At 39.7% G+C, this 15,419-nt stretch overlaps 1 protein-coding gene across 3 annotated transcripts in view; it reads left to right on the plus strand.

Annotated features, from left to right (window-relative positions):
• The window catches only part of Slc25a26 (solute carrier family 25 member 26), an 83,791-nt gene that overhangs the window by 16,731 nt on the left and 51,641 nt on the right, over window positions 1-15,419 (plus strand). For all 3 annotated transcript variants that reach the window (XR_011371166.1, XM_070018919.1, XM_070018918.1), the window contains exons 4-5: window positions 1,779-1,883; window positions 3,339-3,386. Coding sequence is in view for 2 of the 3 variants with exons in the window: in XM_070018919.1 (XP_069875020.1) it covers window positions 1,779-1,883; window positions 3,339-3,386 (153 nt within the window). In the remaining variant the exon portion in view is untranslated. The remainder of the gene's footprint in view (window positions 1-1,778; window positions 1,884-3,338; window positions 3,387-15,419) is intronic.

A 15,419-nucleotide genomic window follows, 5' to 3' on the forward strand; every position in this document is an offset into this window, starting at 1 on the left:
TTTTTTTTCCTTGTGCTGGTCCTAGGGCTTGAACTCAGGACTTGGGTGCTGTCATTGAGCTTTTTTGCTCAAGATTAGTGCTCTGCCACTTGAGCCATATCTCTAGTTTCCAGATTTTTTTATTTATTATTTTTTTAGTAGCTAATTGGAGATATGAGTCTCACAGACTGCCTAGGCTGGCTTCCAACTGCAGTCATCAGATCTCTGCCTTCTGAGTAGCTGGGATTACAGGTGTGAGCACCCGTATCCGGCACGAGGGAATCTTTTGAGGTAGAGAAGGTATGATCAAGGAATTAAGAATAGACTAACTACCCGAAGATTTCTGGTCCAAGTTAAGTAAGAAAACTTACCACATATACTGTTGGTTTTCTTCCCTTCCTCCATCCCTCCTTCTTTTCCTCTTTTTTCTTTCATTTCAGTCGTTGTACAAAGGAATTTCATGTCAACAAATCAGTTTATAAGTACAATGCATCTTAATGTCACCTCTTCCATCTTTCCCATCTTTCCCAAATGTTCTTATAATTGTATATAATACGCATTTATGACCCAGGAAGGCCTTTAATGTTAAAGCAGTTGTGCCGCTTAATTTTGGAAAGACAAACCCTTATGTATCCAAATGAAGCCCTAATCTCACCTTACTATACATATTCCTAAGATTCCCATAGAAAGAGTGGAACTGGTCTATTTTTGTGTCTTCCTGCTGCCCTTTCCTCAGCCCTTCCTTCTGCCCTTTTGTAGCAGTATACCATGTGGTTTGACCAGTTCTTCAGTCTTTAGTTTATTATCTGTGAAAATAAATAGCCTACCTTTAGAGTATGAAGGTTAAATCCTGGAAGTGTGAACTTGCGGTACTAGGTAATTCACCTAGTATATTACCAAGGCCAGTGTTAGAATTATTTGTTGACTGGTAAAGGTGTGAGTATGAGAGCCAAGGACTCAGCTGGAGTTTCTCCTCCAGGTTCAGGTGCTGGGCTTGGGTGTTGGTGGAGCCTTGGAGAGAATGTGGAAGGGTAGAGTTCCCAGCTGTTGACCAGCCTTGAACCTGCTGACATGTTGCCTTGCTTCCAGTTAAGCAAGGTTCATTCTTTGACCAATCAGGATTGGGACTCTACCGTCTTGCCACATGCTGTGTAGGTGTTGAGGAGACATGAGAAGTAAATGTGCTTATCGAGTGGCTCATCTATGCACACAGAATGCTGTGAGGGCATAAACAGGACAAGGGAGGGAAGCTTTGGGGCTGACAACTATGCACGTTTTTTTTTTTTTTTTTTTTTTTTTTTGGGTCCAGTCGTGGGGCCTGAACTCTGGGCCTGGGCGCGGTCCCTCAGCTCTTCAGCTCAAGGCTAGCACTCTACCACTTGAGCCACAGCGCCACTTCCGGCTTTTTTTTTCTTTTTGCATATGTGGTGCTAGGGAATCGAACCCAGGGCCTCAGGCATGCAAGGCAAGCGCTCTACCACTGAGCCACCTTCCCAGCCCTATGCACGTTCTTTAAGGACCATTTTAGGTTAAAACAACAGAGGCTGGGCTCTGGAGGATCATGGCTTGAAGCCAGCCCAATCACGAAAGGACAAGTGCCCAAGCCCTGAGTTGAAGCCGCTGGACTGGCGCAAAACAACAACAAAAACAAAGTAACCAAGAAACAGCCAGTTTGTTTGAAATTTTGAACTAAACTTGTATAGAATACATTTTTATTATCAATTGTGCTTATGAGAAAATTGTCGATTTTTGTAGTAGTTACTTACTTTTTAGGATATATTTAAATGGCTGTATTTCAGGTTGCCTGCCTGATTAGAGTCCCTTCTGAAGTGGTCAAGCAGAGGGCACAGGTCTCAGCTTCCTCAAGGACATCACAGGTTTTCTCTAACATCTTGTATGAAGAGGTAAGATGTGTTTTTGTTTCCAGTATCTGTCTATGTTGAGGAAGATTCTAAAGTTAGTATGTTAGTATGAACAATTTGGGATGTGTTCTATGTGCCTTGGAGGGGAGTTTCATATCCTTTTATAGTAACTTTTTGCCTAGATTGTATTTGCCTTTGATTTATTTCAGTTTTTTATTTTTACATCTTTTTCACATTTTGAAACAAATGCATTGAGTGCTACTATTGTAGGTGCCATGAATTTAATCTTCCTATAGTTATTTCAGAAGCAGATTTGGAACAAATGATAAATATGTAAAGTGAATTCAGATACATTAAAATATATCCTTACAGAATTTAAAGGTCCACAGAAGGAGAATATAATAATAGACTGGTAGTATAACCAATGTGATAATATCTATATCACAACATGATTTCTCTTCTGATGTGTGTTAGCTGTGAGCCAGAAATTATTCCCCTTAGCCATGTGAGTATGAAGCACTTAATCTGTTTTCTTTATATGTTGTATAGGCTGGCCCGGAACTCTTGGGCTCAAATGATCCTCCTGCCTCAGATTTTAGAACAGCTAGGACTAAAGGCATGTTCCACCATAGCTAGTGACTTTTTTTTTTTTTCAAATACAAGTCAATCTAAATGAGTAGAGACTCTAGAAAAACTTCCTTTGGACTAGGGCTTGAGCTCAGGACTTTTCCTTCTTGCTTAATTTTTTTTGCTCATGGCTACAGCTCTAATTCCAGGTTTTTGCTGGTTAATTGGAGATGAGAGTCTTATGCTTATGTCTGTCTGGGCTGACTTAGAACCCTAGTTCTTAGGTCTTACCCTCCTGAGAAACAAGGATTATAGAAGTGAGCCACTGGTGTCTGACCAGAAAAATTATTCTAAATGGTCACCTCAGTGAAGAAACGCTGAATATCCCCTTATATGAATGAGGTCGGTCTTAAAGGATCCCTATGGGACCATGTGGACGGTTAAGTAGATAAATGCTTGTTTGTCCTGAAATACTTGTTTTTATTGGTTGGTTATTAATGAATTTCTGATGTTAACTATAAAATAAAATTTTCTGTATTTTTGGTGCTGGTCCAGGGGATTGAACTCAGGGCCTGGGTGCTGTCCCTGAGCCTTTTTACTCAAGGCTAGAGCTCTACCACTTGAGCTATCACTTCACTTCTGACTTTTTTGGTACATGATTGGAGATGTGAATCTCATGAACTTTCCTGCCCAGGCTAGCTTCGAACCCTTAATCCTCAGATCTCAGCCTCCCGAGTAGCTAGGATTACAGGCATGAGCCACTGACACCTGGCTGTAGTTTCTTGTTTAAAAAGGAGCTAACCTGGGCTCTGGATACCATAAGCCAGTTTTGAACATTTGACTGTGGTGAGGATGAACGTTTTAGAATGATTCAGAATGTCATGTAGAAATGTTTGCTATTCTAATTTTCTCATCTCTTGTTTGTTTCAGGGTATCCAGGGATTGTACCGAGGCTATAAAAGCACAGTTTTAAGAGAGGTAAGTCCACTCAATTCCAATAAGGAAGTACAAAGGAAAGAGGAGATTCTCCAGTAAATTTAAATTTATTAACAATCAAGAATACATTTGGAGAAACTAGTTTAAAGAATCAAAAGGGAGATTATGATCCCTCTTTCAAACACTGTTGAGTCTTACCATGATTCTCAGATCTATCAGAACACTAGCTTGGTTTGCTGGGGGAGCCCTTCCTGCACTCAGAACTGCCACACATATTATAGCTAACTGTTCCTTATAGATAAAATATTAAAGAATATCAACTTAAACTATCAAGAACTAGAGGTGTGGCTCAAGTAGTTACAGAGCCAACAGTGAGCAGATAGAGAGCACAAGTCCCCGAGTTCAAGCCCCAGTGCACGCGTGCGCGCGCACGCGCACACACACACACACACACACACACACACACACACACACACACACACACACACACACACACACACACACACACACACACACACACACACACACACACACACACACACACACACACACACACACACACACAATTTCCTGTATACAGAAAATTGGCAATGGAAAGAGAAACTCTTTTTTGTTTTTTTGGTGCCAATAGTAGGGGCCTGGGTGCTATCCCTTGCCTTTTTCATTCAAGGCTGGTATTCAACCCACTTGAGTCAGATCCATTTTGGACGTGTGTGTGTGTGTGTGTGTGTGTGTGTGGTTTATTGGAGATGAATGTCAGGGATTTCCCTGGGTAGGCTGGCTTTGAACCCTGTCCTCAGATCTCAGCCTCCTGAGTAGCTAGGATTACAGGTTTGAGTCACTGGCACCTGGCCATCATTTATACAAATAAGAACTTGAGTTTGTCTCTTCTGTTTTCTACTTGTAGTTTCTGGGGTACTAAAGCATGCTAATTTGTAAAAATGTTTTCAATGTAAATAATATCAAAGATGGTAGAATGCTGAAATTCTTTGAAGGCTTTTCTTTTATTTCCTGTAGTTTTTTACAAACTTTTTAATTTTAGCTGTAGATTATAATCTTTTTAAGGCACATGACACCATACACATGACTTAAAGATTTGCCTTTCACAAGGTAACCTAGTACAGTCTAGTTAGCTTAGCTCTTGAAGAACTTAGAGAGACATACTGAATGTTTCAAAATAAGTCATTTGTGTGAAGATGTCTGTCTTTAAGAAACATCACCCATCTTGGGCCTTCATTCTGTACTGATTTTCTGCCTCACTAAATCCCTGTTACTTTCTCACATTTCACTGGGGAGGATGAAAAAGGGGAGGGGGGAGTAATAAGCGTTTTTTTGCTGTTCTGAAAGGCACTGAATAAATGAATATATTTACATTCCAGAGAATACCCATTTTGCATACAAAAAGATAAAACACATGGTTACAACTGTATTCTGTTTATCAAAAAATTTGTTTTGACATCTGTTGTGCTAGTAATTAATTTTTTTGGCTACAGTCTTTGCAAACAGTGTGACCTTACTGAGATGACTTTGTTTACGCAAAACGGCAATGCTTTGTTAGAAATTTAATTGGGGTCTTCTGCATTATGCGGGTTTATAAAAGATCCTTCAGACCTGATTTTATTTGAAGTATTGCTTCTGTACAGATTCTGAGATGGAACGAGAGAAGAATTATTGCTGAGTGCAACATAGCTTCTTCTCCAAGTGAGGAAAAATAAGAAGTGATAGGTCTGCTTTAAACAAATTTTTCGCATTATAAATAGTTTCGATTCTTCCATTATTCTGACAGCAATATCAAATCTTTTGCCAAGAGTTTGTTTGATTGTTTCAATAAGAAATACATGGAAGCTTTAGTGAGAATCACTGGGAAACTTACACAGTTTATTCTGTGTGCAATTTTTTCTTTCAAATGGTTTTTATCTCCCTAGCAGTAGCCCATTAGAATGAGATTGAGGTTTGAATCTATGCATTATAAGGTAGATTATGTTTGTTGTTCAGATTTGTGAATTCTGTCACACTTTTTAAAATTACTTAATTTTTTTTTTTTACCGCATCTGATGTTTGTGAAGATTGCATGCTTATTCCTTACGTTCTAAGCTATTTTACTTACTGAGAATTTTACACTGAGTCTAAGCAAGGTCAACAGATGATGCTGTTTACCTCACCCTTTCAGTTTTCATTTTTCTCATGATGCCGCCAAATTAGATGTGGCCGAGCATCTTGGGGCAATGGTTTTATTGCAATAAGATGAAAGTAGCTGCTGTCATAGCCAAGGTGATTTCAGATGGTCCATCGACCTACAAATCCTGTATAGAACAAGCTAGTAATGTTGACTGTGAATTAAAACAAGTTTTGTAGAGAAAGCAAGCTGAGGAAGGCAGTTTGTTTCCAAAGAAGTTGGAATAAGCTCAGTTCAGCAGATGTTTTTATCCACAAATTCTACTTAGGAGTCATTTTTGAGCATCTGCTGCAGGTGAGCATTGTGCAAGGACACTCTTAAGGGCTTCAAACCCAGTGGAGAAACATATAGGGAATGTACCCTTTGAGGTACAATATGTGTGTACCCAAGATGCACCCGGACTTAGAGAGGAAGCGCTGTTGAAATTGTACTCAAGCGTGATTTGTTACATGAGTCAAAATGAGTTTTAGCTGAACATAGTGGGGCATACTGATAATCCTAGTACTTTGGAGTATTAGGCAAGCAGCTTGAGGCCAGCCTGGGATATAGGGCTCTGGCCCTCCCCACTCTAAGGAGGGGGAAATGGAGGGTGTGAGGGAGGGAGAGACTAAGGAGGGGGAAGAGATGGAGGGAGGGAGAGATGGAGGAAAGAAAAGAGGGAGGGGGCGGGAGAGAGACAGACACACACTCTTGACTTGAGTCTTGTAGGAGTGAAGATGACAGGACAATATAAACAGCATGAGCAAAGTCACAAGGAAAGAACGTGTGTGTGTGTGTGTGTGTGTGTGTGTGTGTGTGTGTGTGTGTGTGTGTGTGTTACTTAGCAGAATTAAGGATTTCATGCCATAGGAGAGAGTGGTTTTCTGATGCTTCAAGAGTGCACCAATGCATTCCGGGTATTTGCAAGTAGTTAAATCCCTCACCTCAGCTGGTGATTTGTCAGGGGACTGGAGGAGCACACATGGGCAAAAGCACTTGTGGCCTGAAGAGTTGGGAAGACAAACCATTGGTGTGTGGTTCCTGACTGCACACATCAGAAGGAGAAAGCTGGTATGATTCAGTGGCAAGGTGATCCATGTTAGCAATGAATCTGGTTTCTTTTTGGTAGAGTTAGGACATTAGAATAGGATTATTCCCTTCACATCCAAGTTTGCTACAAGCAACCAAGCAGTTCAAGCAATTCATTCAGTGTGTTCTATATGATTCCCGTATTTAGGGTGCAAAACACTACTCACTCAAACTGTATTTCACAATAGATACAGTACCTTTCTAAACTTGGCTATGAGAATTGCCCCAAAGCTTTTGACTATATACAGGACCCTCTAGGACTCAGCCTCTTGATTATCCTTGAAAGTTACCTTCTTGGCTCTGCTGTCTGCCGTTGGTGCATCTCCCAGATTCTTCATGGTATGGTAGTCTTTTGTGTGTCTTCCAGAGGCTTCCTGTCCTAGGAACTTGGCAGTTTGTATTTTGTTGTTTTATGTTAGTCTCATGTGTATACCATGCCAGGTGGACTACCACTTGAGCCACATCTCCATTTTCATATTTTTGAGGTTATTTCAAATCACTTCATAAAGAATGTCATTGTTCTTATGATTGTATAGTACTTCATCGAGCACATAAGTCATAAAGATTACAATGAGGAATATAGAACAGTCAGATGAAAGAAATAGTGAGGTCTGCAGTGGCCCAGGTACAGAAATTAGGTGCTCTCCCTCAGGACACTCAGTGTGTTCACCAACCTAGATGTTCCCTGAGCTTAATATTTTGCATTAAAAAAATATTGTGGCTTTGTTTTCCCTTTGAGTTTTCATAGAGACTTTATCATGTAGGCATGATTGACAACATTGGCCACTGGTATCAGTTCCAGCTTCAGCTTGAACTCAGGGCCAGGGTGCTGTCCCTGAGCTTTTGAGCTCAAGGCTAGTGCTGTACCACTTAAGCCATGGCCAACTTAGAGTCTCCTGGGCTTTTCTGCCTGGGTTGGCTTTTACCCATAGTCATCAGATCTCAGTCTCCTGATTAGTAGCTAGGATTATAGGTATGAGCCATCAGCACTTGGCACATTTCCTTCTTTTTATGTTTGGGTTGTGCCTTGTCTTCCTAGGTAACATAAAATTTCTCTTGAAACTATTAGATTTTTATCTCTGCACTGTGCACAGAGGCTAGCATAATATCTTTCAAATACTGAGCACCAAGTAAAAACTGTTCTCCATTCCATTGAGCTTAATTCTATTTGTTCACATGTTCCCAGACACCATAATCCTTGCAGAATGATGAGGGAGCTCTGTGGGGTAGTGATGGAGCCTTCTGATGCCTCATTGCTGTGATCTGTGTACTAGATAGTGATGAAGTCCCAGAGAATATAATTCTCCCACATGCTAACTTTCTTAAACCAGGAAAAAATAGTTTTTCTAAATGTGGTTCTGGTAGAAAAGTAGTGAGTACTATAATATTTCACTTATTTCCTGTAGTTTAGCAATTCTACTGAAAAGAGAAAATAGTGATTAGAAGCCTTTCCAAACTTTTAATGTGAAATTGTTTTTTTTTTCAGTTAAAATTCAGTGCAAACATATTGAATCCTATTTTAATCCTGCATAATTCATTTTTATTAACTATGACCAAATAGAACATCTGTTAAAATTCCATACTGTTAGCTTCATGGGAAAAGAGAAAAAAAAATCCCTGTTTGCTCTTGGAATTTGTCCATTGTTTTGTTGTCCAGGTTTTCAGAAAATGTGTAATAAGACATTCTTATTAATGGGAATATTAAACAAAAGAAAATGAATTCCCGCTTTAATCACAGATATCTATAGAATGAATTATTGTAGTTACTATAGAGGTGTTCTATGAAGAATGAGAGACAATTAAATTAATTCTATAATGCAAAAATGTAATTATTACTCCTCCAATATGGATTTTAGTCTGCAGTTTTTCACCATCTCTTAAATAGACATTTTTAGGGAGAACGATTTGGTAAAATTACCTTAATATAGAAAAGCTACTTTAGTCCCTTTAGGACATACTTTCTCATGTTTTATTTACATGAAACCAGCTGTTACTCCCTTTTTTCAGTCTTTGGACAAATTTTGTTTTCACTGTAAAATTCTGAAAATGCTATATATTTTATTTCTGCACATTGGTCCTGTTTTTCCCAAGTGGTACAGTTCTTGGGATATAGTTTACAAGAAATCTGGGTAAAGGTGAAAATTATCTGTTAATTCTTCATTTTAAATGTTGCAATCATAAACAAATGTTTTTAAGTGGTTCTGTTTTTTTTTTTTTCCTTTTGTGTTTTTCATCTCATGAGGAATATCTTCTTTGTGGGTTAGTTTGCATTGGAATTAGGCTGCAGAGGACAGAAAGCCTGACTCCAACAGTTTTATTTTTATTTATTTTGTTTTCTTTTTGTAATAAGAAATCTGAAGAGTATTAATTGAAGGCGGATGTATTAGTTCAATGATGGGAAGAAGGATCCTTTTTTTTTTTTTTTTGCTAATCCAGAATGCCCTGGCTAACTAACTGAGACTTCAAATTCAAAATGGCGGGGCTGGGAAAGTGGCTCAGTGGTAGAGTGCTTGCCTTGGATGCATGAGGCCCTGGGTTCGATTCCCCAGCACCACTAAGCAAAAAGAAAAAAAGCCGAAAGTGGGGCTGTGGCTCAAGTGGTAGAGCACTAGCCTTGAGCTGAAGAGCTGAGGGACAGTGCCCAGGCCCAGAGTTCAGGCCCCATGACCGTACCCCACCCCACCCCCCAAAAAATGGCAGTTACACATTTAGACATTGTAGTCCTGTTCCAAGCATGAGGAAGGAGAGGGTAGGAGGGTGTACTACCTTACGTGGTCTTCCTTCAGGAAAGCTTTCTTGGGTCTTCCTGAATCACTTGGGGGCTAGAATGTTGAGTAGGTAAAAGATGAAGGCAGGAAAAGGGGCTGGCAATGCTATTCCTGAGCTGCCCTACAGTGCCTGCTACATTCTACTCAGACACTTCCAACTTAAGTTCAGAAACCATTTTATGAATCTCTAACTTCAACCCATACATACTTCAGTATCCTGTTATCATTCAGGAACTATTGTCTATATCTTTTCTTTTTTGGGGGGAGTGCATTATACTTTGTAACCTCTAATGTCTCTTCTTACTTCAATCATACCACATTTGCTTTTTGGGGCACTAGTGTGGAAGCTCTTCTTTAAAAATGATTTGTTAGTGTCTCTGAAATTGTTGAAGATACAAGTTTACATCAAAGTTACATAGTTTCATATGCTTTTGATTTTAAAGTAAAAAATTTCAAAATAGCTTTATTGTGCTCAAGGCTAGCACTCTACCAATTGAGCCACAGTGCCACTTCTGGCGCACACGCGTGCGTGTGCGTGTGTGTGTGTGTGTATGTGTGTGTATGTGTGTGTGTGTATGTGTGTGTATGTGTACTCTGGGCCTGGATGCTGTCCTTGAGATCTTCAGCTCAAGGCGAGCACTCAACCTCTTGAGCCACAGAGCCACTTCTGTTTTTCTGGTGATTTATTGGAGATCAGAGTCTCAGGGACTTTCCTGCCCCAGCCGGTTTTGAAGCGCAGTCCTCACATCTTACCTCCGTAGTAGTTAATTGGAGATAAGAATCTTATAGGCTATCCTGCTTGTGCTGGCTTTGAACAGTGATCCTCAGATCTCTCAGCCTCTTGAGTAGCTAGGATTACAGGCACCAGCCACCTATACCTGGCTGTAAAGTGCATTTTAAATTGATGTAATACCATACATACATTTGGTGTGTACTTACAATGTTGTAGTCACCATGTTACATTCTTCACGTATATTTTTCATATAATCTTCACTATAACCCAACAACACAGGACTCTACTACATAATAACTTAAGGTTGTAGTTGCCATAAGATCTTACATTCAACCAGGAGAGATGAAGAATTCCAGAGCACACAGTCTTAACCACTATGGTGAGGTGTATATTTCTTATTTTATGCGAGGATAAATTTTTCTTTGGAGGCAAATACCTAATTAAAATGAATAGTCTTTGTTTTTCTCATTTTGGTATTCTAGGAGTTTGGGAAAGAAAAGTTTTCAACAACCAATGTCTACATGGTATTCCCAAATGTATTAGAGGACATAATGCAGAGACTGCTTGATTAGAACTGCTCGTGAGAACAGTAGCTTGTAAGTGTGTGTTACCCAGTATTTGCCTGCTGGGCTCATACATGCTGGTGTAGATTCCTCAGTGTGAATGACCTATATCTGAGGTGCCTCCTTTGACCACTTAGGCTACAGTGGATTTGTGTCACAATAACCACTCATCTGTTAAATTCTGTGTCCTTCCTTCCTTCCTTCCTCCCTTCCTTCCCTCCCTCTCTCCCTCCCTCCCTCCCTTCTTCCTTCCTTCCTTCCTTCCTTCCTTCTTCTCTCTCTCTTTCTCTCTCTCTCTGTCTCTGTCTGTCTGTCTGTCTGTCTATCTCTCTCTCTCTCTCTCTCTCTCTCTTGCCAGTCCTGGGGCTTGAACTCAGGACCTGGCCGTTGTCCCTGAGCTGCTTTTGCTCAAGGCTAGCATTGTACCACTTGAACCATAGCGCCACTTTCAGCTTTTTCTATTTATGTACTAAGGAATTGAACCCAGGGCTTCATGCATGCTAGACAAGCATTCTACCACTAAGCCACATTCCCAGCCCCATCTTTATTTCTTGTTTACAAATTTAGTACCTGGCTCTTTTACTGTTCTAGGGTACCCACAGCATGAATGTGGGTACCTAACACTTAGAAAAGTATCACATACAGCACACCCAGAAAACACTGAGCAAAACATTGACTTAATCCTAACTTTATTCTCAGATGTAGGCTGATTTCAAGTACTTAGATACGTAATATTTCTAGAAGATAATGCAGGCGAACAAGAATTATGGAGTCCTCAACTTAATTCCTTGGCAAAATGATAGGTTTCTGTCACAGGAACAGTCTGCATGTCCAGTGAGGGCAGTTTATTTCTTGTCTTGTGTTTTTCCTGCTATTCCTGTGCCTTCTGTAGTTGCCCTTATTTAATTTTTGTCATTTCAAGTGAATGTTGCTCCTGTGAATACTTCATATATGCAAGAAATTTTCTTAAATGACCTATGAAAATAAAGCAACTTGTTCATGAAGAAGTCCTTCTGATGTATGCAAGGAATGTTCATTGAACACGGTGTAGAATAGAATTAACTTGGAGATTCTCCTCTATATCATCTTACTGTCTGAAAAACACTATCTTAAAGATTAAGAAAGAAGGGCTGGGATGTAGCTTAGTGGCAAAGCACTTGCCTAGCAAGTGCAACGTCCTGGGTTCGATCCCTAGTACCAAAAAAGAAAAGACAAAAAAATACAGTTAAAAAAACCCCAAAGATTAAGAAAGAAGCTATATTTATGTATCAAGAGATAAATTTCAAGTCAGATCAAAGACAGTGGTTGAAAGTAGTCATTTAAAGGAATTGTTGAAAATGTTTATCTCTGAAGTTTGGCTACCTACCCCCATATTACCTTGGGCTCCTACAGTAAAAATAGTTACCTACTAATTATAGTTGTGTACTTTACATATGTTTTTCACATCTTTAGATTAAAGTATCAAATACTTCTTTCAGATTAGTAAATTGAGGCCCAGAGAAATTAATGCCTCAGGACATGTAGAACTAGAATTTGAAGTCAAGCATATAAAATTCTAAAGCCCATGGGTTTCCTCGCTCCCCCGCCCCCCCCCCCCCCCAATTTGCTTCCTACTCTCACCTGTAATGGGCAGATAACCTACTTTTTGCCAGGGCCATTTGGATTTTAATCATTCTATTTGCATATATGCAACCTATAAAAATGCCATACAAAATCATCAGTTCAGGTAGACAGGCAGCTGCCAAGAGGCATGCATGCCCGTCCTGTCACATACCAAATGGCTTCTCAGGCCTCATGCGGACTGATGGGTCGGGAACAGTAAGGTCCTTCACCTCTATAGTCAGAGATGAGTGCATTGACTTTTCCTCTAAGGATTTTTCAGTAAGTGATAGGAAAACAAAATAGCTTCGTTGAAAGTAGAGCACAGTTTTTCAGTGTTAGAGGATTGTGAAAGTTGGCTGTAAGTGGACTCATCTATACAGGCAGAATCTATTTGAGGTGTTTCTGTTAGTCACTGCTATTGTCTTCAGCATCACCCTTCACCCAGCCTTTATGAAGGTTGCTTAAAAATGTTTTGACTGATTAATCTGTTCTTTCCTCCGGGCTTCAGCACACATTATGAACAGTAGGGAAATAGGCAGGAAAAAGCTGGTGATTTTGGTGTGGAAGTGGCTTTGCTACATGTCCAAGTAATCAACATGACTTATTGAATGACAGATGGGAAAGAAGAAATCAGTGAGGTGGTTATTTCTTTTCCTTCTAAAATGCTCTTTTTTTAAATTAATGAACTTGTCCATGAGAAGCCTGTAGTATAGAATAAGACACTAGAGGGTGCTCAATGCCTGTATTTACAATTTCAATGGCTGAGACTAACATGAAGAACCTGGAGGCTGGAGTTGCTCGCCTGCCACTGATAAAGTGGGTCAGTAATCTGAACCAAAGTGAAAACCCAAGCTTGATAAGTAATTTTTCTGATCCATATGTATATGCACAGAACTTTATTTAATTTCTATTTTGTTTCCTCTCCCCTTCTCCTTTTCGCCTCTTTCCCTCTCCCCCACCCTTTCTCCTTTCTCCTTTTTCCCTTTCTTGCCTTTCCCTCTCTCCCTGTTTCTCTCCTTCTCCCTCTCTCATACCCCAGTCTAGATTTGAACGTGGGATCCTCCTGCCTCTACCTTCTGAGTGGTGGAATTAGTGTTTTACTGTGGCAGGCTTTAAAGACACAACATCAGGTTACTAAAATGTTCCATCACAAAGCTCGAACAGTTACCAGCTCTTAACCAGTCGTGTTCCTTGAGTACCCACACCTCCTTTCTGCTCGTATATATTGTTGGAAGAAAATACCAGTCACTGTCTTATTTTTTCCAGAAATACTTTATTGTGAATCTCTTTAAGTATATTTAACTTCTTGAAATGAATGTCTTAAAGACAATACTACATGATCTTAGTGGAATCCAAAAAGTTGAACTTGAAGAAATAGAAAGTAGAGAGGTTATTTTCAGAGATTTGGAGGGTGGCATGAGGGAGATGGTGGGGTCAAAGGGTACAAACTTTCAGCTACAAAATGCAGATCTTCTGGGTATTGAACATACAGAACGGGCTGAGCACTGGTGGCTCATTCCTATAATCCTCTTAGGAGGCTGACATCTGAGGATCCTGCTTCACGCTGGCCCAGGTAGGAAAGTCCATGAGACTCTTATTTCCAGTTAACCATCAGAAAACTGGAAGTGCTGCTGTGGCTCAAGTGGTAGAGTGCTTGCCTTGAGCTGAATTGCTGAGAGACAGCGCCCAGGCCCAGAGTTCAAGCCCCACAACCAACAAAGAACAAAAAAGAAAATACAGAATGGGTCGAGAAGAATATGCTTTATTAATTTGATTGTGATAATTATACAATATAAGCATATATCAAATTATAAATTTTGTTAATTTTTAAAAAGTGAATGGCACAGTATCAAATTATTTCCCCAAGCTATTTATCCATTACAAAGAGCAAAATGGTAATTTTATAGTTGGAAAAACTAGCAGACACTACTTTATCCAAGTGATCTGTGTTAACATCACCAGTAATAAGATACAATGACATAATAATCCCCAATAGGAGGCATGGAGGGACATAATGTCATTTCTTTGATTTTCTTGCCAAAAGAATGATTACATGTGATTATGAGAAAACATTGGAGAAACCTAAGTGAACAAAATTGTTAAGGTCATGAAAAATGAAGATGAAAAACGGTCACAGACAGTGACAACACGAGACAGGAAGTAAAAGCTAATGGGGGAGAGAAACGGGTGCAGTCAGATTAAGTTCTGCAGTGTCGCTCTGAGTATTGCAGCAGTAGTAGTAGCTGGTTGTGATCAATTAAATTGGTTAAGTTATTAACATTAGGGAAACCAGCTGTAAAGAATGTGTGAACTCTGCCATTTTAGCAACTTTCATGAAAATGGATGCAGTATTTTGAAAGCTAGAGAAAAGCCAGATTTGGACATAATGTACCATATTTTACTTTAAGTGTGATCTTCTAATGGCAAAGGTAAAATTTGATTTGTTCTAATTTTTATCAGTTATCTATGCAGTTGGTTTGCAAGCCTGATCTCACGAAACTAATGAAGAAAAGCAGCAGTTCCCATCTGTCCCTCTCCATTCTTCTCTTGCTCTCTAGAGGTGACCTTTCCAAACGGTTTCCTTTTTGCTTCTTTTCGTTATATCCATCCTTTTGGAAAGTACGTTTAAATGTCTGCTCATTGCTCAACAGTTGAGTGAGTCTTTGGGATGGAGATGCAATGCAGCTCAACTTATAAAACTCCCCACCCAGATACACAAACCTCATTCCTTACTTTATGTCATATATTTCACCTTCCCGTTCTCCCTTTTCTTTAGTGTTTAGTGTGTGTGTGTTGGTTGAGACTGAGGACCTCTTACTTGCACCTGTTCTCGTATATCTTGTCCACAAACTGTCAACATCTTAAAACTTTCTCCTCACCTCACATTGTCCAAGTGGATGACAGCTTCACTCACTGTCCTTCACTCACAGTCACTTCTTCCTCGATTTTAAAAGTTGAATGCTGGAAAACTGGTGTATGCACTCTTGAGCCTGTGTGAGCCATCAGGCCAGTGTGTGCGGACTCTTACTTCCTTTTGTGTCCTTCCTTTCCGTGTACTCCAACTGTTTCTTAAACTTAATCCTACAATTCAATCTCCCAAACATTTGGGTCATGAACTTCTCTCTTTTTTTTTGGAGTTTCTAATTCTCTCTCTCTTTTTTTCCT

This window comes from Dipodomys merriami, unplaced genomic scaffold, assembly GCF_024711535.1.
Source record: "Dipodomys merriami isolate MVZ:Mamm:240054 unplaced genomic scaffold, mDipMer1.0.p SCAF_13, whole genome shotgun sequence".
Lineage (NCBI taxonomy): Eukaryota > Metazoa > Chordata > Mammalia > Rodentia > Heteromyidae > Dipodomys > Dipodomys merriami.